Below are 23942 nucleotides of genomic sequence, written 5' to 3'. Positions count from 1 at the left end.
GCTGTTTATTTAGGGCAGCTGTGGCATAAACCTTACTTTGGGTGGTGGCCTAATAAATTTGTATGTTTGCATGGGCATAATGACATGGTTTAGCATGGTCACAACTTTGGTTTGTCCTGAGCCAGTTAAGCTCAATACATGTGGACACACTTGTATTGCTCAGCAGCCAAGGTCAAGCTTGACAGCAGCTCTTTCTGGCCTTTAAAGGGGAAATATTATGCAAAAATCATTTTTCCAGGCTTTTCTAACAAAAGCCTGGAAAAGGCCCCTTAAATACCAGAAAAATCAATTTCCTTCCACCCTCTCTTTCCCCACCTTTCAGAAAATGTTTCCTGAAACAAGCCTTTCTGAGGGATTGATGGTTCGAATCCCAGTCAGGTTCTTAACTCTGGATAAAAGTGTCTGTAACATCAGAAGTGCCACATCCATTTCCTGAGAGCAGTGTGGTCAGGGGGCGGAGTCAGACAGCTAATTACCATTTAAAGCCACAGAAATGGCTCATTCTGAGCAGGGCTGACTTACAAAAAATCCTATACTGGAGTATTTTTTCAGCATCAACTTCCCAGGCATGTTTTGGGGACCTCTGAGAACAATATAAACTTGTCTTAAAAGGGTAAAATATGTCTCCTTTGACCACCTGGTAATACACTTCTCCCTTGGGACATCCACAGTACCTATAGGGGCTTGTGGCAACCCTATTACCCCCCTAGACAGTACCCTTGGCTGTGCTTACCTACCACATCCACTCCCCCCTAAAGGTGTGGACTTTATTTTTTTCAACAGATTATTTTCTTATGTCCCTGGTAATTTGCAAAGACATCCAGAGCACATCAGTCCTTCCCGCCTGATGGTGTCCTCAGGCAGCTTATTCACCACATCTGTGCCTTACTTCAGCCTCAATTTTGGGCCCAAACATGCCTAAACATTCTGCACGGTACTGTATATCACAATATGCATAAATAATGTATCCATATAGCATTATATGCAGTACACAGTATGCACCCCTGAGGCATGTAGATACAGGTCATGAGAAAAGCAACAGTAAACACATGCCAGGACAAATATAGATCATGTCATGGTATATATTGCCAAATAAAGCATTAGGGACAAAAACATGAAAAGGCTACAGTGATGTTAAGCTCTTTGAATATCTTGGAACATTCACTCTTGTCACACTAATCCTAAATGGTTCTACTAGCTTACACACAACTGCATTAATCTCTTGTTGAGAAACTTCCAACAAAATATGGATTTTGCAGAGGGAGGTGACATGTCAGAAAAAATACAGAGAGAGAATACTAAAAAGGCTTAGTGGTTTCAAACAAGACTGTGGATTGTGGATTTGCCTAATCTGTTGCATATTTATATCTTTCTGGAGTAGTGTTTCATTAAAAAGCCCTTGGCATGAGGGGCACTTACAACCTCTTAATGATTACCTGAAACAATTTAGGAAGTTTTTACTGTTTTCCAAAAAAACCCACAAAACCTCATTTTACAGGCAGACAGCGTACGATGGATTCAAGTATATTTTTATATCTTCACATATTCATAGTCGACTGAATCGCATTTTAATGGCTTTGTTTTGCAAATGTCCTCTTTCTGTTGTGCATAGCTCGGAGCAAAAGTCAATAAAGGCTAAGAGAGGCATGGTCTGTGACCTGTTTTATCTGCTGTAACACATGCTGTACTTGGAGATACTGTTTGTTGTGTTCCTGCTGGCCTGAAAGCTGAAGAGATCCTATAACTAAACTATTTAAGCTATATGTGTTTACAGCCCCTGTTAGAGACACAGGAAGGTGCTTTAAACAGAGTTGAGATCAAGCAGGCACTCCTGGTCATTTCCTCATTATTCATCCTGTTTTAAACTCTTTCCTTTTATGTAAAACCATTGTTCTCTTTTGTCATATCAGATATCTAAATATTTGCAGTGCTGGCTCATTGCACCATGAGATACATATCTGACATTTTATCGGCATGCACAGTCTGCTTCCTTTGCGTGCATCCATGCAGGCAGTTTTTCAGTTCAGTGTCCCTCTGATTTCACTTCCATGTGTGCCAGCTTAGACTGAAGAGAATGTCGGACACAGACCAGCGTGGTATGAGTAACTGTTGAATTAGGACCCTTTTTAAAGCTAAAAAATACTTGAATAGAAACATGTCAAGTCTAGTAATGCATTAAATACCATGATAATAATGAGTTACAGAGGATATTAAATCGTGTTAAAGAGCTTGTGCAGAAGTCTAGTCTTTATTGTGTATATCTTGCAGTGTCTGTAAAATCTTAACACGCTTGCCTGTAAACCTATAATGACTTTTGACCTACTTCTTTCCAGTAAGAACTTGTTTTTGCCTTTTTTACACATCTGCTAGTAGTGAATGCAGCCGCCAGGGCCTTCCAAGAAAAAAGCGAAGCTGCACATTTTACTCGATGTTGTCTCTAGGATCATAATTCCAGTTAATTTCGCCGGAGCTTATGAGATTTAGCAGTGCATATTCCCTGATGACAGAGTTTCTTCTTCATTCTTTCTACCTGAGCCATCAACATGAGAAAACAAATAGAATTCTTAACTTCTTATCATTTCAACTCATGCCAGAAAAAAAAACATCAAAGATTCTCACCAACTTCACCCACCCACTGCCAGGTGCTTCCAACATCTGCTCGGCCTGGTGACACACAGCAGAGGGAAACACTACTCCTCCAAATGTGTCTGAGATCAGTGTTTCCTCTAGGCCACCTTTGGATGGCATCATCAGCTCGTAGCTAGAGAGAGGTACAGAGAGAGTCCAGCCTATGTGTGTGTGAATGCCTCCATGTGCTCTCAGACATTTTACACCAGTGTAAACAACATACCAATACCAGGCTGCACAATGTTCTCCTCGCAGAGAATGCTAGAGTGATCATTAGCACGTCCATCTTCCCATGAACAAGCAGAGCTAATGAAGACTGCAAAGGCCTTCATTGTCTAGCTTTGACTGCCTGTGTTCAAAAAGCAAAATGAAGAGGCAATTTTTTAAACTCTGAAGGAAACAAGTTTGACTTTTTAGAGAGTCATACTTTTAGTTCATGTGCATACAAGTTTGCAGTAATCTTATTTTTAGGAGCCAGAGGTGACTACATATATTACAAAAGGGTGGAGCTGCAGAGAAGTCAATGGTAGACAAACACTTGGCTGTCAGTTCAATTTTCCAGTCTATGCTTAAGGTTTATTTGATAGCTGGCTACGTCTATTTGTGGTCAAAGCAAACCAAACATGCTTATTTTTGGCCTGGGTGTAGTAAACTCTTGCCAGCCAGCATCTTTAAGGAAAAGCTAGCAGCTGGAGGACAAAAACACAAAACAAAAACAGTTAACAGGTATTTCACATTTGTGCTTTTTTTGTGTACCATGCCTGCCTGATTGCTCCCCCCTGCCCTCCCCTCTGCTGGACTACTTTCACATTAGTAACAGGCACAAGCAATAGTAAACTAATAGCACTGTTAGCATTTCATGGCAAAAAGCACAGTTTTGAACTATTCTAAACAAAAGAAAGGGGATAACATAGTACAAGGACTTTATCAGGTTATACTCACATGCATTATTAATTTAAATAATTGTATAAAATGACTATGAACTTCATTACCATCATTATTACCTCCACCAAGGAGGTTATGTGATCAGGTGGGTTTGTTTGTTTGTTTGTTAGCAACATAATTCAAAAAGTCATGGACAGATTTTCATGATATTTTCAGGAAATGTCAGAAATGGCATAAGGAAGAACTGATTTGATCCAGGAATTTTTTAAGGATTCTGTACTATTGGGAGATAGGGCTAATGACAGAGGTCTGCACTGTTATCACTTTACACCAGGAGATGATGGACATGAGTAACTTCAATCCTAGCAGCATGCTTTTGGTGCTTTTCTATTCAAAGCTTTGGAGTTTATAGAGTTTGAAAGAAGCACACCCGGTCGAGGAGACAAGTCAGAGCGTAACAGAGAAAAACAGCGAATTGTAGTGAGAGTACTCACAATGCTGGGAGGAATAGAGGAATATTCACCCTCTGCCATGACTTCCAGTCGTCCGGTGAGACCATGGGTGCTTCCGCCATGACAGTCCACACGTAGCGAAGCCAATGCTTTACCTCACCATGTCTCCACCCCACCGGGGAGGGAGTAATCGGCAAATTAGATTTTGGGAGTGATCCAGATCACCGTCTGGATCCAGGAATGTTTTTAAAGGATTCTTCACTATTGGGAGATAGGGCTAATGGCGGAGGTCTGCACTCTCCAAGTGCTTTTGTAGTTACTTATGCTGCAGTTTTTTATACAGGCCTTATAAAGAAGATCACCCATTTTTACAGCCAGGTCCCAGTGGTAGTTGATGAACTGCAGTCCAGATATTGGTACAAAGATGTTAAATGTATTGCTGCCAAATGCTTAAATCTTCTGAGTGGATGTGTAGAGGGTGTTCTTACTGTTAGTATAGCATTGTTAAACAAAAGCTACATATGTGGGGCGCAAATGGCCTACAGGTTCGAGGTGCACCCCATGTACGCGGTTGCCCAGATTAAACCCAGCCTGTGGCACCTTTCCCACATGTCTCCCCCACTCTCTCATCACTATTTCCAATCCTATCCACTGTTTTCCTCTGTCAGCGAAGGCATAAATTGCCCCAAAATATATTACAAAGAAAAAAAACTACATATGCACATGTACAGGCTTAGCTCAAATGTGGTAGCACATGGGGCGATGGGTTCGCTTAGCAAAGCCATGTGGCGTTCAAGGTATCTGAGCATTTGGACAAAAGTCCTCTGATGGCCTGAGGTGCCAACCTGACTCCTGTGTGATAACTTCTCTTCAGCGTATCTTTGGGTATCGTTGGCAAGACTGTCTGACTGATGCTGAGGTGCTCAGGAGAGCAGGGATTTGAAGGGTCAGCTGCTTGATACGGGAATGGCAGTTGCGCTCTTACAGGCACCTGGAGTGCTTTCCCGAGCCTGATCCAGCTCATTGCATACTGGGCATCTAGGACCCAGTGGGCTGGTCCAGATGCCAGGGGATATGTAGGCTAGTTTGCTTAAAATTTCCAATTCCCTAAATATTCAGTAAAATGATCAAGTTATGTGAACTAATATGCTTGAAAAGATCGATGATGTTGCTTCTAAAGGACGGATTGAAAGTGTATCAAAGTGCTTTCTGCTTAGGACAAAATCAGTGGATCTTACAGGCTGTATTAAAGAATTGTTAAAGCACTAAAACTATGACATTTGAAGATTACTTTGACTTAACTGAAAAAAAGTCAGATTTTGCTGTTTTTAACCAGTTTTACAGATACTTTTACCAGTATGAGTTTTTATAAGCTGTTGCCATTTTTGTTGCTTTCTTTGCTTGTGCCAATCCCTCTTTTTGCATCTCACCCTTCATACAGAGCCTAACACAGTTTTAGCTCAGATGGCTGTTCAACATGAGTCGAGTTCTGGTCAAGGCTGCTGTTTAAAAAGAAGTTTGTGTTGGGTCTTTTAAAAATGAAACAGAAAGTACTCTTTTTGTGAAGTCTTAAGAGAGAGGAAAAACTGACCAGCATCTCAAGAGCCAATTTGCAAGCATAATAAGATGAACAACATAAACTTCAAGACTGCAGACTTCTTCAGAGGAGACTGACTGACTGACTGACTGACTGGACATGATGTAAAACTGATAATCTTTATTAGTTGACATAAAGACATGGACCCGTGCCACAGAAGCAGTAAAACCTGCACAGAGATAGCTACCTGTTGCCCTTTGACCTACTCTGTATACCTGGGCCTGTAACTCGCATGTATATCTCAGACTCCATCGGAGGACCCCGACAGGCTGGAACATGAAACACTGAGTACACAGGGTTAAAGCCTAACTGTTCTTTCCTTATCAGTTAAACTGCCTTAAAAACTGACCTTACACTGCACCTTCTTATCAGTATAGCTCAGTGTGACGTGCATAAGGGGTTAAAGAGCAGTGGGTTTATGGCAATTATTGCTGCTTTGAATCATGGGGTTTATCTGAACTTAAATTATGTAATATTGAAGCATGAGCTTATATATCAGCCCATTCAGTGCCTGTCATAACTTAAGTATTGAATCGATAGTAAAAGCATTGAATCTGTTGGTTTTTATTAAAGAAAATCTGCTAAGAAGCATCCTTTATTCACTTTTATCAGAGTCATGCTGTCATCCAGTGCACTGCTTTCATTTATTTAAATCAGATTCTTGTGCTTTAGTTGCCACCATTAATGAAAGGTGATTCAGATAGAGGGTAAGTAGTTGTCATGGATAAACCTCTTTCTTTGTAGCTTTTTGTTACAGATTTGCAGAGCAGGAAATGAAAGTTCTACTTCCATGCTTTCAAGAAGTCTTTCGCATGCACTGAATGCTGAGGAGTTACAAATATAGTAAAAAAATATATATATATATATATCTGTGGTGAAGAAGCTGTGACAAATTGACACAAAATGGCATATTATGAGGGCACCTCCTATTGCCAGGAAACACTTAACAAGAGTCTTGACCCGAGTGCTAAATCTGCTGTTTATTCAGTGGCTCTTTTTTTAAAGTGGGCTGCCATCTAGTGGTCTGTTTTTACATTACCGTTATTAAAAAAAAAACAGAAAACTGAAGCTCATCAGATAAAAAAAATTGGGTTTCGACTGTTTAAGATAGCTGCATATCAAAGATCACTAATTAGATATAAGAGCATGAAAATTAAGCCTTCATACATTTAAATGATGAAAATATGACCAAACAATAACTTAACATGTATTAAGATGTTACAAGCAGACACAGCATTGAAACTGAAAGTTCAGTAAGGTTTATTAAAAAGATTGGAACTGGTAGAGGATTGAGGGCAGAGGTCTTTGATGCTAACCGAGTCCCCCTCTTAGACAGATAGAAATAGGTTGAAGTGACCTCTGTTGGCTCTTTCATTGGTCCACTAACCCACCACTCAGATAGGACACCTTTAAAAGCAACTGTTGCTGGGATTTTTGCAGCTAAAATATTATTTCATACCTTAATCCTATTACTTCAACATGGTTAAGAGGTGTGCTTAACAGACGTGTCAAAAGTATTCACATTCATTACTCAGGTATAAATACTAGCAGTGGTGGACAAAGTATTCAACTCCAGTACTTGAGTCAAAGTTTTGATAGTAGTGGTCAAATCTTACTCAAGTACAAGTAAAAGTTGCTTGGTGAAATTTTACTCAAGTTAAAGTACTAAAGTACTTACTTTTAAAAGTACTTAAGTATTCAAAAGAACAAAGTACACTTTCTAATATCAGTACATTGCTGTGTTTTTTTTTCTCGGTGCTTTTACAGAACCTTGTCACTCTCTGAAACCACCTAATGATGTACTGACTTACATGTAGAACCACTCTGCTATAAAAAGCTTTGTCAGCTTGAGTTTCTCCTGCCATCTTCATTGCCGAGTTTTGTTTGAATGAAGGCGGGAGAGCTTGCTACACAGAGCGAGGATGACTCAGCCTATTTCCAAATCCATCCCAGGTGTGAGCGGTGACCAGTGTTCGGCCAATGGCATTTTAGAAAAGAAAAACACCAACATCCGACTACAAAGCAATGCTGAACCTAAAAGGAATGAGTAACGACAAGCTTCCTGGAAATGTAGAGCAGTCGAAGGTACAATATTTGTCTTTGAAATGTAGTGGAGTGAAAGTCATAAGTTTCCAAAAAAACAAATACTCAAGTAAAGTACAAATACTGAAAAAATTGTACTTAAGTACAATATTCAATAAATGTACTCTGTTACTGTTCACCAATGGATACTAGGGTTTAAAAAGACTTCTGTAGAAGTTGAAGTATCAACTCAAGCTTTTAACTCAAGTAAAAGTATAAAAGTACTGGTTTCAAAATTACTTAAAGTATAAAAGTAAAAGTAATGTAAGGGGGAAAAAATGCCATCAAGGACATAAGCTTAGGCCGCGCCACAGGGGCCTACAGCGCACTACCCCACCTCCCCAAAAAACATTTTTCTAAAGGCCATAATGACTATAATGTTATATTAAAATGTTAATGTTGAAAATGTTGGGATGCACCTGTTTCAGCTGCATTTATGTACTAGGCTACATACGTCTGCTAGTCCTTGCTGGAGTGTGACGTGATTTGTGTCATATGTGCAGGTGCAATGGATCGCATACAAACCAATAGGGTGTCGGAATGGTATTATGTTTATACTTCTCATCCAACCACAATCAAATTCACTATTCAGATGGCGCGATTTATCTTGGAAGGATTTTGTTTTTTGGGGGGGTTGTGTTTTTTTTTTAACGATGACAAGCCGGAATGAAACCAGCTGAAATGAAATAGCAGTAACGAGGCTGTTTTTAAAATGTAAGGAGTAGAAAGCACAGATAATTGCGTGAAAATGTAAGGAGTAGAAGTAAAAAGTCGTCTGAAAAATAATTACTCCAGTAAAGTATAGATACCCAAAATTTCTACTTAAGTAAGGTAACAAAGTATTTATACTTATTTACTTGACACCTCTGGTACTTAAGGTGTCTGCAAGAGCAACTCAAGATATCAACGTGGTAATTCATGAAAACTTTTCATCCATTCCTTAAATAGAAGGCTCATAATTTTTAAAAAAGCCATCTTTTTGTTTGACTTTTTAGACAACCATCACAATTAACCCATAAAAATCACAAAAAATAGTTTGTTTGCAATCATGTGATCCAGTGAGGGTCAGGGAGTGGGGGGCAGACATTAGGAATGAATGAGAACAGAGAAAAGTCAGTGCTTAACAGTTCTATTTACACTGCAATTATCATCAGAAAATTTCTACATACATTGAATACAATCTCTATATTTTACGAAAAAGATATTTTACTTGATTTTAATTGATATACCTGGCATAGAGGTAATCAATATCACAAAAACTCAGTCTTGCAGACCTCCTAGCATCTAGCGTCATCTAGCCAGACAAAGAAAGACAAGAGTCTTGAAGAGTCTTGTACCGAGTTAAGAGGCCAGCCTCTTTAACATGTACAAAATGTTACTTTTCTCACAAACATGCTTTTAATTGAAACAGTGATGTACTATCAACTGAAAAAATCTTTTGGGCTGAGTGACTGAGTGATGATGAGCTGTTCACAAATGAGCCTGTGCAATGAAATGGCTCTTTTTTGCCACAGTAGCTAGCTCCCTTTTGAGTGCCAGTTTCCTTTCCCCAATCCTTTTTCATTATTTACTCCTCATATAAAAAGCCAAGCTGATACCAAATGCAGAACTGTTTGGGTGCCAAGCAACCAGCTGAGCTGAGCCTGGATCTCTTAAAAAGATGGATTTCTCATCACAGTGAGAGGGGCTGGAGGTTGGTGAGGCGAACTTCAGCAGGGGAAACATGGATCAGGGTTTAATGTGCTAAACCATGACAAAACTGTGCTCAAGTTGGACTGGTTTGTGGAAACAGAACATACACTCATGTTGTGTGATACTGCTCCTCCAGGCCTTAGACAGAGGCTTTCTTAATTCCTATAAAACTACCATTTCTTCATGTTTTTAAACTTAAAAAATACCTAGATATCTCACTACTCTCACAACGTACACAAAAGTAGCCTAATAATTAAGAATGTTCATACTTTCACAATTTGAACACTTGGCACAGTCGTAAATTGCTCATAACATGGTCTTTAGAACAGCATTTCTCCATGTAAAATTCATTTCTTGTCCCTCAAGGGGCGTTCTCTGCTGTATGGTGTCATCTGCAAAGAAACTACACTCATATGTTTGAAGGTAAGAGAAAATACTTATAACACTGTCAACATGTGATGTTCTTATGGAAAAGGATTAGGGTTGAAGGAAAATTTTGAAATACAGTTTCAATATTTAAGTCAAACAGGAAAGAGCCCAACTACAAGAGATTTTGACCAACTGACCTCATAACAGTAACCAAGGAGAGTAGGGCTTCACAAAGGATCAGTGGTCTGCAAAAGAGCTGATGCTGGTGGCAGTCTGGACACAAGAAAAAGTATCTGGAATAACTGAATGAACCAAATCTCAGACTAAAAATCAGAGATGCTTGATATTATTTGCAAATATTAGCATAAAAGTGAAATATTGGTATCAACAGATATGAAAATCTATACCGTTGATATATTGGCTGTTCTTATCAGCAGTATAAATCATATTTAAGCTTTAGATATCGGCAAAATACACAACTGTACCACCAGGTATGGGGGATTTTCAAGGCCACCACATACTCATGGAGGCCCATCATGAGTCCTCAACATTTTGAATGAAGCTCGAAACATAAAATAACTACCAGACTGTCTACTACCACTCCTCCATCAGCTTCGCTTGACTCAGCTTCTCTTGGCACTAGAGACACTTGGTGTTTTTTACATAAAAAAATATGTCTACCTAGCTATCAGTATAAGCTAAAATGGGTTTGGAAATATCAGACAATTAGATATTAGAAAAACTCAACATTGTGCATAATTACTAAAAATAGTTTGAAGTACAATTTCAGAGGACGAGTTTCTTAAAGTTATCCTAAAAGGATAACCACTAAGATCACAAGCAATCAGCTGCAAGAGGGGAGTAAAAAAACCCAAGAATCCAAAAGCTCCTGCTCACAAATACCTCTAAGAACTAAACCACCATTGCCATGCATCTGACTATTTGACTTTTAACTTAAACTTCTAGAGAGAATGAGAAACTTTCCTTAAACAAAATTCAAAGGCCACAAAGCTCATGTCAGAAGAAGAAACAAAAATGATTGAGTAAGGGTACTCAGCACTGATTCACAGCTATCCTTGAATAACAGGTAATTCTAATCACCTAGAAAGATGATTAAATTACATTAGCAGATTCTTTTTACCACACACAAAAGAAAACACAGACAGATGTGCTCAGTGTCTCTGATAGTGAGATAATGAGTCAGCAAAGAGTGCTGCAACCCGGTTGTCTATATCAGCGTGCCACACCTGGCCCTCATCAGGGCCAGTCAGCTCACACACATACCTGGCATTGCATTGATTGGCTCCCACTGTGAGTGACCAGGCTGAATTCCCTCACAAATATGATACCATGTACAATAAAGTCCTGAATAATAGCAAGATTATTAATTATTGATAACAATAAGCAACTATGTTTAGAACATGTTTAGTTGCTGATATTTCAAAGGTAAAAAAAAAAATATCCAGGCAAAAATATATACAGGTTCAGGACAAGTAAATAATCTGAAATAAATGACAATGTCTGCACACTCTGATGACTTCGTTTTATAACAGGCAAAATTTTACAAGCTTCTTCAGGCTTTGGAGATCAAAACATTACCATTTGTTCATTAAAGACACCCATTGGGAGCTGAACAGTGTGCAGACGTTTATCCCTTTATCCTCCAGTTCTGAATATGTAATCTCATCTACAAAGTAGATCTAATGCACAAAGAATTTAAATAACATCGAAGAGAAGAGGCCCACACCAGTAAATGATGCTTTATGAGGGTCTTTGGTGAGGCAAAGTCTGGGAAACTTTGATTGTGCATATTTAAATACACACTCAGGGTCAGATTGTTTTTATACATATATCTTTATATGCTGCAGATGTAAAAATAATTCTCTTGTTTCAAAAATCCAGGTCTGAGAAATTAAGATATGCTTACCCACAGTAATGCAGCATTTACACCAAGAAGGAACAACTGCTCTACAAAAGCACAAAGACATGAGTTATGGGTTTGTCACATCCCAAATAAGGATAAGGATTCTTGAGAGCATGTAAACACACTCCTCCTTCTGCCTCCCTCTCTGTTCTGTCAGACTGTATCTGAGGGAGCAATGCCCCAACTGGACAGCAGGTGTGCTCTTAAGCACTGCAGCACACAACCCTCCGCATTGCAACCATGCATGTGTGTGTAAATGTGTGTGTGTGTGTGTGTGTATGCGTCATGTGCGCCTGCCAGCTTGGCCACTGCTGCTCCTGCCACTCTGGAGGAGCAGGGGGAGAGAGAGAGAAAAAACGCTGGAGGAGTGGAGGGAAAAGGAGAGGAAGGGGGGATAGAGCGACAGAGAAGAGAGAGGGAGAGAGAGAGAGAGTCCAGGCCCAAATAAAGACATGGGGGCCGGGGCTGGGATGGGCCCCCTTTTGCTATAAATACGCTGGCCGCCTGGAGGCTCGGGTTTGGTGGTTGGGGCTTGGGACCGGCGACCACCACTGCTGCAGCGGCCTTCCTCAGGGGATTCTCCTCGACATACTCATCCTCCTCATCCTGGTCATCACTGTTCTGGACAGCCAGGATGCCTCGCGTGGACGCAGACCTGAAGCTGGACTTTAAGGATGTCCTCTTCAGACCCAAGAGGAGCAGCCTTAAGAGTCGCTCAGAGGTTGGTCATGTTGAATAGTTAATAAGATCAAAAATAAATTCTACAGTTCAGACGAGGATACTTCATAGTGGAATTCACTGTTGCATTCAGGAAGTGTACTTGAGCATATGCTTGTATTGTGAATGATGCCATGTCTAGATATGTTAACTATGTATACATGAGGCTACATGACAGTATTTAAGGCCTACAAACCCTGTGTGATCCATAAATGACATTGTCATTTAACATGCAAATCAGGCATGTGTAATTACAGAGTGCTAGTCAGCCACTATGACATGAATTAACCCCGTAATCTCAGAGGAATCCCCCATCTAAAGATGATAACGTCACTCTCAGTGTAATTCTATATTCAGGCCTCTCCTCTTGTTATTTTCAAGCTGGTAGGTGTTCTTTGCCTTATGTGAGCAACAAAAGCTGCTCTGAATGAGCATGTAACAGTGGGGTGACCTTCTTAAAGGTGACAGAAAACAAGACAAGCTGTGCCAGACAGAGGCTAAAAACAATGACTGTCAACAAACAGAGCAAACAACAAAAACAGAAAAATGAGAGCAAAAGGGATTGGATCAGAATGGGTGACATTTCATTATTATTTGTCATTTTAAGTCAGCAAAAGAGTAAACGGTTCTTCAGAAGCAGCCACAAATCTGGCAACCTCTGACATCACAACACATCTTTATTTCATCCTAGCTACTCACTTCTCCCAACTATGTTTCTCCAGATCAGGAGATCTGGCCTGGTACTGACTCAATATCATGATACTTGGATCTGTTCAGAAGATGGAAGTAGGAGGGAGTTGGCTTCCGAGAGGTGCCATGCAACATGAGACCCAGGAGACTTCTCAGAAAACCAGTTTAAAAATAGTCCTGTGGGGTACAGTCAGTCATAGCACATGCCACAGAGCGATCATGGTAACATTAGATATATATACACTGACACAGATGACAGAGCAGAGAACAGCAAGTACTCCAGAATCTTAAATCATCAATCATCACTTAATCCTAAAACTAACCAAATCATAAATAAACACTAATCCTAAAAGCATGATCTGATATCAGATGCCAATATTTTACCAAACTTCCCTTCACTGCAGCATGTCATTATGATAAAGTTTAACAGATCCATGTGTTGACAATGGCTCTGTTTTAAGGTACTTCCTGTCCTGACCACTTAGTCCTACATCTACTCATGCCTAGATCTAGTGTGACTTCTGTTGGAATGGAGGGGTAGGGACAGGGGTACCTGGCCCTTGTAATAAAGAATTCCCAGCTGCACACACCAAAGTGGGAGCACTGGGAAACCTCCCAGAATGCCTTGCAGATCACATGCACGATGGCTGCGCAAGCAGTGAGAGAAGTTTACAAGTAGTTTCTTCTTGATAACAACTGAAGAGCACAACCATTGTATTATCTTAGTTCAGTGCTGCTTTAATGCACTGTGGTTCTTTATTTTGAGTGAATCACCCATTGTATGTTGATAGCTGGCTAATGTTAAATCTCAAACCGCTCTCCTTGTAAATGACCCTGCATTTTCAAAGTTTCACAAAGTTTTAGTTTCAGGCATTAAAATACTGCACTTGAACAAAATATCCTGTTAATTATGATCTTGTATGGTTTTATAGGCTATATGAAGGCATCAATATCAATTTAGTCTCTCTTAGCGGCTAATAATTTCACACATGGGCTTTAAATGGTCAAATTAATTCATTAGTCAATGCTTAAAGCCCTTGGTTTAATGTGTAAAACTGCCTGTTCACTGTTGATGTGAAAGGGAAATTCTGCTGAGTCAGTGTACTTAAGTAAAAGATGAGGCCTAATTGATTTGCAGCTGCAAGACGACATAACACACAACTGGTGGGTGCCCCCACCCCCCATGGGTGCAGCAATTTCTTCTTTCTTCCACCTTTCATGATTTATAGTCTCAGTTTAGCTGTGGCTCTGGAATCATTCTGCTGTGAAGGGCAAGGCAAACTCTGTGCTGATAGCCCATTTCTACAGCTGAGAACACACGATGCCAAGGCAAAAAGGGCTAGGAACTGTATCATAAGCATAAAATGGTTAATTATTTGAAATAAAGTAAGAAATAATGATTAATAAGAAATAAGTGCAGGTTTTTTACATTTTCACATTTTGGAAAGATTTAGAGCCATAAAACAATACAGAAGGCTGGTTGTTTACGCTTTTAACCTCAACCATAAACCCTATTACAGTAACAGTCAGCTTGTTTTATATAATAAGTATTTTTTTTACAGCTCTTTAATGATCAATATTAACATTAAATCCCCTCCTATAGTAATTTATTACACATAGACTACTGACTTGATGCAAGCTTCGTTTTCTTCATTAAATGCAAAAATAATAGGCTACAGATCTATAAAGTCACGTCATTACTCTATAATTGTTAATCTGGATAAATTCATTAAACCATGTCTTACCTGTGATCGTATTTATTACCTCCTCCACATCATGTGATTGTGTGGGTTTGTTCGTTTGTAAGTTTGTTAGCAACATAACTCAAAAAGTTATGGACGAATTTTGATGACATTTTCAGGAAATGTCAGAAATGTCACAAGGAAGAACGGATTTGATTTTAGGGGGTGATCCGGACCACTGTCTGGATCCAGGAATTTTTAAGGATTCTGTACTATTGGGAGATACGGCTAATGGCGGAGGTCTGCGCTGTTACCACTTTACACCAGGAGATGATGGACATGAGTAACATCAATCCCAGCAGCATTTTGGGTGTGTTTCTATTCAAAGTTTTGGAGTTTATAGAGTTTGGAAAACGCACGCTTGGTTGAGGAGACGATTTGGAGCGTAATAGAGAGAGACAGCGAATTGTAGCAAGAATACTCACAATGCTGGAAGGAATAGAGAAATATTCACCCTCTGCCATGACTTCCAGTCGTCCAGTGAGACCATGGGTGAGACTGTCAGTACGTCTGTTGGCACCGGCAGGCAACGCTTTCACCATGACAGTCCACCAGTAGGGGAGTAATCTATGAACTTAAGAAAACCATGAGTTTCATGAGACCCTAGTTAGTGTTTAGCATGCCTGTACTGCTAAGGTGCAGAGATGCTGTTTGACTGTTGTGTGATGCGTTCAAGAACATTACGTTACATTCATTTTAATAAACAGACTTGAAAAACAGCCTAAAACAGCGCTATACGAAACCTCTGATGTAAAACATCGAATTAAACCACTGAATCTGAGATGGGGTACTGTTTGTTCCTGACTTTAACTCTCAGCACCTCATTCCCCTTCACAGTCTAGCTGTTCTCACTATAGTTTGCTTTTGACCTGCTTGTAAACATTCACTTCCTCGCTTTTGGGGGCCCCCTGGTTGCGACGGGGCCCTTAGCAGCCGCTTATGTTGCTTATGCCTCGGGCCGGCTCTGACAACAAAGGCATGAGAAAATTGTGAATGTTAAAATGTAGCACAAAAACAAAGGAGTCAAAATATCTAAGGTAAACACTGTGAACATAACTAACATTAGCCACAACATGCTAGTGACCACACCTAGTCAAGTAAGACCATAAAAGCAAAACTTACATTTTTTAATGAACAGGGTTGAGTTTATTTTGTTCACAATAAAGCCAGAATTATTATGTGAAGAAAAAGGGTTCCCCCTTCTATGAGTGACTTCAAAGACAACATAAAAAGTGCTGACACAGCTCATGCTGAGCAGCTGACACTGTAGAAGTTGAGTCATGTTAGCTCATTTGAATCAGACTTTTTTTTATCACTCTGACTTGCATCATCAGGATGGATAAGTACTTTGAGTAAAAGGAGTAGCCAGTGTGCTACATTGGCCTCCCCAGCTTGTGTCTTGTAGCTCATCATGTTACAGCTGTACTAGCTAGGCGGTCTGCTGGATCTAAATGATTCAGTGGATCCCCACTATGACCACACACACTCAGAACATGAGCAACATGAGCCGCTCCAGTTCTCACAAAAATCTGCACTGTCCCACTCTTAACTTTAGTATATCAGTCACATTGTCTTTCCTGTAAGGCTATATTAAATTGTGATGAAACAACTGCAGTACTCACATGCCCCACCCCTGCCCCCTAGGTGGACCTTCAGAGGACCTTCACATTCCGCAACTCCAAACAGACCTACACAGGCATCCCTATCATCGCTGCCAACATGGACACTACAGGAACGTTTGAGATGGCACAGGTCCTCAGCAAAGTGAGTTAACAAAACCAATGTGATTAAAAACAAACAACAGCTTTCCTATGTTTGAGTATCTGTCTGTGTGGTCCTGCCAATACCTCTATGTGTCCTCCCAGTGAACTTTATTTGCATGTATTTGACTTAGGATCACAAAAGTTAGCATTAGCCTTGAAGCTAGAAGCTAGCTGCTAGCTTGTTGGATGCTATTTGATTACTTCTGCAGTCTCAATGACTTAGTTTATCTTGTTGTTTTCTTGTAAGTTTGTGAGAAGAAGTTACAAATCACAGGATAACGACAAATCTGTTTTCTCTGTGTCTTTTCCTTCAGCACACCCTCTTCACAGCCATTCATAAACACTACTCTGTAGAAGACTGGAAAAACTTTGCTGCTAAACACCCAGAATGTTTAGAGGTACCATGTAACTAATGTTGACTTTTTTAAAGTAGCTGTTTTCATTTAGAAATGAAAATGTAACTATTTTCCAATTTATTAGCATGTAGCAGCCAGCTCAGGTAGCGGCAATGCAGATCTGGAGAGGCTGTGTGCCATCTTGGAGGCCGTCCCTGCCCTGAAGTACATCTGTCTGGATGTGGCCAACGGATACTCAGAGTACTTTGTGGAGTTTGTAAAGACAGTCAGAGAAAAGTTCCCTAAACACACCATCATGGTAAGATAGCATGGTTTGGTAACAGTCCATCTGATGTGCTGTAGGAGTGTGTCACAAAGACAAGTGCTGTCTGTTTTGCAGGCTGGTAATGTGGTAACTGGGGAGATGGTAGAGGAGCTGATCCTCACTGGTGCCGACATCATTAAAGTGGGCATCGGGCCAGGTGGGTGGGCACTGCTTTCTGAGCGTGTTTAATAGTCTGAGGAGTGTGCTTGCTTCAGTGTCAACACAAAACTGCTCAGACCTCGCATATAGACTCAGACACAACTGAGAAAACAAGTCAGACATGAAAAAGCACCTGAGCCAGAAAGGTAGACATGACCTTCAAGTGCTTTAAAAAGCAGGCATGACTTGTAAAAAATGACCTCACATGATTATAAAGTTCATCTTACTCCACATACAGTGTACATATTTTATAACAGAGCCAGTTTCAAGTGTCCTAATTCTTAGGTTGCTGTAAATCTGGAAAATATGGCTGTTGTCTCAGCAACTTCACCCTTTTATGAAGAGGTGTTATTACACCTATGACAGTATACTGGAAAAAACGGACCCCTGCTAACTTTCAGCTAAATGAGAAGCAGAAAAAGAGTTACAAGATAAATGAATATCTTGGCTGTTGTAATACACACATTTTGCTATTTTAGCTAGTCATCTTTCTGGCATATTCCAAATAGTTCAGGAAACCCTAAAAGGGCCAATACCTAAGGGTCAGCAATAGAAATTAAACCAAAGTGAAGCATTGCCTCCTGTCAAATAGCTAAAACATGTCCATCTTTCAGTCAACTAGAGTCTGACTACAAACCAAGCTGCAACCCCCAAGTATTCAAAATGAAACCAGTGTGGAAGTACAAAAAACTGTGGTGCCCAAAGAGTCATATTGAAGCTGGCTACAAAAGACCATGTAGATCCATTAACAGCTATGCTTAAACATCTTTTTTTTCTACCAAAGAAAAAATCATGATTCAGCCTGGCCCAAAACCAAAATTGGTATAATTTCCATTAGTTTTAATTTGCACACCTTATAAAGAGATCATTTAAAAAACATATATGTAACTCCTCTATTTAGATTGACCAAAATTTTGGTAGTGTCAACATTATGTGGAGGGTGCCATTGTTTGGCTTCAAAAACCTATGGATAATGTGACTGAGACTATGCCCGTGTTTGTACAATCTAAACTATAAAGTGAAACACTGTATAAAATTACAAGTTCAATGAGAAGATAGAGCTCTAGTAGCCACATTCAACACAGTTAGTCATGAATGTAAAATGCATAAGGGCTCAATCAAATCAATAACAAAAGATGACGAGTAGATGGCAGTAGATTTCATAATTTACATAATGAGGGAGGCTGAATGATCCCAGATTGCTTCATGGGTATCTTGCAGCACTAACAAGGAAAGGCCACTTTTTAAGATATAGTTTTTCAGGCATGTTATGCCTTTTGTTAAAGAGAAGGAGAGTGGATAAAGTCAGAAACAGGGATTAGAGATTTGGGGAAAGACATGCAAGAAAGAAGCCACAGGCTGGACTTGAACCTGGGCTGACAACTTATATGGGGCACAACCTTACCGCTAGGAAGGAATGCCACTTTGAGCAGATGTCTCCCTCATTTTTAAAAATTGCGTTAAACTGATAAACCTCCCATACAAAATGTTTGAGAAGGGCAGGGCCTTTAAGAAATAAAGTAGCAGGCACAGCTCCAGTAGTAACCTGGGCTCGACAGATAGTCATTGTCGGAGGTTTCGAAAGCTGGAGCTTGTCAGTGGATAAAACTCATGCCGAGGCTGAGTCGGGAGAAATCCAAAAACATATACTCTGACAAAGGAGGCTTTCAGTGTGCGTCTTTGCTCTTGTTTTAAGAGAGAAATGTCACCCAGTTCTGATAAAAACTACCATTATACTATAGCTACATCCCAGCTAATTGCTACAACAGTGGTAGCCACCGTATATACCAGCTAATAGTACAACGAAACATCATAGTACTGCGAAAACATCTTTTTGTCAAAGCTTTCAGTGCTGTTCTTTTCTCTTTAGTCAATAAAGAAATGTGGTCCATATCAAAACTGCTGCTATACTGTAGCTACATCCGAGTTAAACATTACGCAGCCATTGCTAGCAGATTCCAGTACAACAAAACCCTGCCTTAAGCTACCACCTCGTTCTCCTCAAATGACACTGATTGGTCAGGTCTGTTCTTAAATCAGGCCCAGTTGTTTCAGATTGGTGCTTTGCAAGATAGATCTGCCCAATGACAGACATGAAATCTAGCTAATCCATCTGCTTTGCAAGGTTATTTAAATTCATCTGTGAAAGGAAAACAGAGGTTTAGTAAATACACTGTCTGGATCAGTGTCCTCAATTCAACACAAATATCAAGCAATGGAGGTAGGCAAAGTAAAGCACACTACTTGTAAATGTCTAGTGGGGCCACTCTGTTATGGGTGTCAAAGGGTGGGGTGTAGTTATATAATACCAGGGAGCGTGGGCAACAAAACACACAGCCAGTGGCAGAGAAAAACTGTGGTCCAGCACAAGCAAGCAGCACAAAACATGAATGAGATTCAGCAACATAGCAGCAGCTTTCTGTAAAAGTTCATGTTCCTTACATAGCAGTCCTTCCTCTAACAGCCAACATTTTCATGACAATTATAAACATATCGTATCATGTCACAGCGGCCCTTCATGGCAGCTGCAGAGAAAAGAAACAGACCATTAAAACTATAAAAATGAGGGGTTCCTTTGGCTTTGTCAACCGCTGGAATTATTTGATGTGATGTTAGAACATGAGAGTAGTATTTTTTTACATTAATGTAGACGCTACAGTGTGAAATTTGACATATTGTTCCTTTAAATAGAGATGGACCTCTTTGTTTGTGTTACAGGGTCCGTGTGTACGACAAGAATCAAGACAGGAGTGGGTTACCCACAACTCAGCGCTGTGATAGAGTGTGCTGACTCAGCCCATGGACTCAAAGGACACATTATCTCAGTAAGTCTTACAGCATCGCATTCAGATGCACTGGACTTGAACAACTGTTTTTTTTTTTTCTCAGACAGAAAGGATCTTTTCATGAAAATGACAATCAGTGAAAGAACACAGGGCACTGTTGGACTTTGATGAGTTTTTTTTCAGGCCAGAATATCAGAGTGTGCACAGCAGATTAAAACAAATTACAGGTTTCCAACAAACATTATTCAACTAACCGTACATAATCCTTAATGTAAATCAGAATGCTAGTCTTTATAAAACTATCACTCATTTGTGATTCAAGAGCATATATCTGCTTATTTTCATCCTTTATTTGCTCTTAAATTGAACACCAGCTCATGATATACTGATTCAGAGGCAGCAAACCGTTGTCATGTTGATTGTAATTGTACCAGGCAGCAGCCAGCAGAGGGCGTCCTCCATCTTTGAAGGCTGGTGGAGTGATTAGACAAGTTTCTGACCTATGATTCAATGTGAGGCTTGTTGCTTGACTTGCCTGTTTTTCTTTCTCTGCACAGGACGGTGGCTGCAGTTGCCCAGGAGATGTAGCAAAGGCCTTTGGTTTGTACTCAACCCACAACTTCTGCTCCTTTTCATCCTTCAAATGAGTCATGTGTCGGGTCATGTATGACTCCAAAAGTCTAACCCCGCACCGCTCCTCTGCATTTGCCTCCTCAGGCGCGGGGGCTGACTTCGTCATGATGGGAGGAATGCTTGCAGGTCACGATCAGTGCACTGGGGAGGTCATCGAAAAGAATGGCAAGAAATACAAACTCTTCTATGGCATGAGCTCTGACACAGCCATGAAGAAATATGTGGGTGGTGTTGCTGAGTACAGGTGAGAGACTGATACCAAAGCATTTATAAAAATCTTCTGAGGATTCCTATTCTGGTTTTGTTTTCATTTGTGTTCAGTTTAATAACTCTGAATTGTGTGATAATATTTTAATGTGTCCCTTAGAAAAGACTTTGACACTCCACAGTCAAATCCCTGATTCAACACAAACATCCCACATGGAGGCACTGCATAAACACCAATGAGAACAAAAATATGCACACAAACATTCACTCTTTTGAAACACCTAAATTTAATAATTAACATATAAACCACTACGTGGGTCAACACATGAACACGGGTTAAAAAATTAGGGTTTCTATTAAAGTGACTACCATTCAGGTTTAACATCCTGAAGAGGGAATAAAAGATTTATAGTGACAGTTTGCTCTCCTAGGGGGTGCTAGGCATGATGCCAAAACAGTATGTTTATATATGAAAGAATCTTGATAAGTAATCAATTTGACTGTAAATGCAGAACCTATAGACTAGTGGTTATGTCCATGCAATTCATGTCCAGAGGTTGTAGTGCTCAGAGCAGGCAGCCAAGGTTCAAATCCAGAGAGTGACTCCTTTCCTGCACATCATGCTCTCTCTCTCTCTCTCTTTCGTAGTGTTTCTGACTCTGTCTTGTCTGCAATAAAAGCAAAAATAAAAATTAAAAAGAAGACAGCAGGATGAGCTTTACCTACGTATGTGATCAGTCAAGAGACAAGACATGCTGCTCTGTCCAGAGAGGGTGCCAAAACTGCAAGCACCTCTTAGGACTTTTAAGTTAAATTTAGATTAAAATAATACTGTGAAATCAAACCTGGGCATGTAAAATTAAAATCCATGAGCAACAAAATCTCTAACAGTGTCATTCCATAGCAAAAAATAGCACAAATGTATTCAAAAATAATAAATTCAGCATCGATTATCTTTGAAAAAGTTTTTTTTTTTTTGTAAACAAGGGCATCCTCAAGGGCAGTTGCGGTATAAACTAATGGGTCGAGACTCCTAAGTGGGTCAAAATGCTGGTATCCTTAGGTGACATACATCTAGATATGCATTTTAATTTGCTCTGCTTTGACATAACAGGTACATTTTAACCCTAACCCTAACCCTAACCCCATTTTTTCCAGACAGATCAACTTTTTGGAATAGAAGAAGATCCCATGGTTTGCCCATGACAATGTGTTAATTTTTTCATATCTTTAGAAACCAATCAAAGTGCAGGTGTTATCATAGGAGATGTGATGAAATTAATGCATATTTGTTCTTCCAGGGCTACTGATGTGCTTTTTAAACATGTATTTTTTCTATTAAGTCTAAACTGTGACATTTGTATTTAAATGAATTTCACTGGATGAACAGTTTTTTAAATTTAGGTCATGGTTTCTTGTTAAAGAGGTGGTGATGGGTCCTGAGGATAAAGCAGTTTAACTGCTTTAAAGCTCCTGTCAGGATTTTTTAATTCTAAGTGAAACAGATAGAAATTAAAGCAGATGTGTCTGTATGACCTAAAAAAGCAAACCAGAGATCAGAGAGAAGATTTATTAATTCTATCCAGTAATTTAAATGTCTTTCATGCCTCCCGTAGGGTACGATTCAGCCAAGATGATTACCAGCATGCTGCTGAAGTAGCCTTTTCAAAGTTTTTTATGCCACATAAGAAATAAAAATGATGAAGACTGAGATTTTTACGCAGGAAACTGTCCACTCTTTAAGAGATTAATCGTCTTACTTTGTCGACCTGGGGCACTTGTCAACACAACCTGAAGGTTCCTCACAGGTGCTTTAAATGTATTGCATTTAAGTGTTTCCTGAAACACATCCTATTTTCTTTTGCCTTCATTTGTTCTCAGGGCATCTGAGGGCAGGACAGTGGAGGTTCCATATAGAGGAGACGTGGAGAACACCGTCCGTGACGTGTTGGGAGGCCTCCGCTCCACTTGCACCTACGTAGGCGCTGCCAAGCTGAAAGAGCTGAGCAGGAGAACCACCTTCATCCGAGTCACACAGCAGTCCAGCCAAATGTTCACTTAGCAGGACTTGTTGATTTTCCACACAGGCTGCATGACATGCATTGTATAATGCAGAGTTCAAATGTGCAAGAGTAGGAGTGGAATTATGAAGGATGAAAACACCCCCACAGAGACACCTCAGTGTGAGCACCCAGCCTGTTTCTCTCAGGATATCTGCTGTCAGAAAGCTGTTTATCTCTCCTGCAGGTTTTGTTAAAGGTTTGACTTGAAACATTTCCCCAAAGAAATCACAGCACTCTTTATTGACTCCGTCCTACAGTGAGTGAGAATACACGATTACAGATGTTCACATAGAGATGAACAAGAATGCTGCTGAAGAACTGCATGTAAAAACATACTGCAGGAGGATGAGGATACTCGTGCTATGGTCATTTGGGGAAAAATGCAGAGCTGTGTATTTGAATGAATGTGCAAATGAATATGCAAGAACCAGAGACAGCAAACCTGTAACTGTTCCTGGAGAAATCATGTTGCAATAAAGTGCATGCAGGACCCCCTGCTATTCTCCTTATCAGTGTGGATCTTTCTGCTCAGTTTTTCCTTAGATTTGTGACTTACTTTGAATTAAAGTATTGCTTTCTTTTAATTGGAACAATGCCTGCAAGCTTGTTCAAGCAGATAACACTGTTTTCACAGACATTATCCTTGATCACAGGTCTATTTAAGCTGCAAGATTCCTTTGTTCTGTCTTGCAATGCTGTACCGTAATTGTGCTATGCTTTTACTTGCAGACTCACCACCACCCATCCACGAGTGGGCTTTCTAATGGGAGTTTACGATTACACAGCATCACTGTGCAAAATAAATCAGCAAGGAGTGACAATGTCAGAGCCTGGACACACAAAAAAAAAACCCATAAACTTCTGCTGCAATAAACTCTTCAACCTGAACTGTT

The 23942-nt window shown here is 39.9% G+C and overlaps 1 protein-coding gene across 1 annotated transcript; it reads left to right on the top strand.

Annotated features, from left to right (window-relative positions):
* The first annotated feature begins 12056 nt into the window (after positions 1 to 12056).
* gmpr (guanosine monophosphate reductase) lies at positions 12057 to 23558 on the top strand. The gene is made up of 9 exons (XM_041808149.1): positions 12057 to 12350; positions 16423 to 16542; positions 16856 to 16939; positions 17022 to 17195; positions 17277 to 17358; positions 20079 to 20185; positions 20704 to 20746; positions 20864 to 21023; positions 22868 to 23558. Exons 1-9 carry the CDS (start codon positions 12264 to 12266, stop codon positions 23046 to 23048), a joined length of 1038 nt encoding a protein of 345 aa, XP_041664083.1. The 5' UTR covers positions 12057 to 12263; the 3' UTR covers positions 23049 to 23558.
* Positions 23559 to 23942: the final 384 nt, after the last annotated feature.

This window comes from Cheilinus undulatus, linkage group 16 (genome assembly GCF_018320785.1).
Source record: "Cheilinus undulatus linkage group 16, ASM1832078v1, whole genome shotgun sequence".
NCBI lineage: Eukaryota > Metazoa > Chordata > Actinopteri > Labriformes > Labridae > Cheilinus > Cheilinus undulatus.
The sequence above is the reverse complement of the archived record's forward strand: the minus strand, read 5'-3'. Positions and strand labels throughout refer to the sequence as shown.

Bases quoted from the DNA above. Each gene is read 5' to 3' on its own strand.
- gmpr (XM_041808149.1), top strand. From the start codon at position 12,264: ATGCCTCGCGTGGACGCAGACCTGAAGCTGGACTTTAAGGATGTCCTC. The intron at 16,543-16,855 runs GTGAGTTAACAA...CTTTTCCTTCAG, and splicing joins TGGCACAGGTCCTCAGCAAA to CACACCCTCTTCACAGCCAT. The intron at 17,196-17,276 runs GTAAGATAGCAT...TCTGTTTTGCAG, and splicing joins TCCCTAAACACACCATCATG to GCTGGTAATGTGGTAACTGG.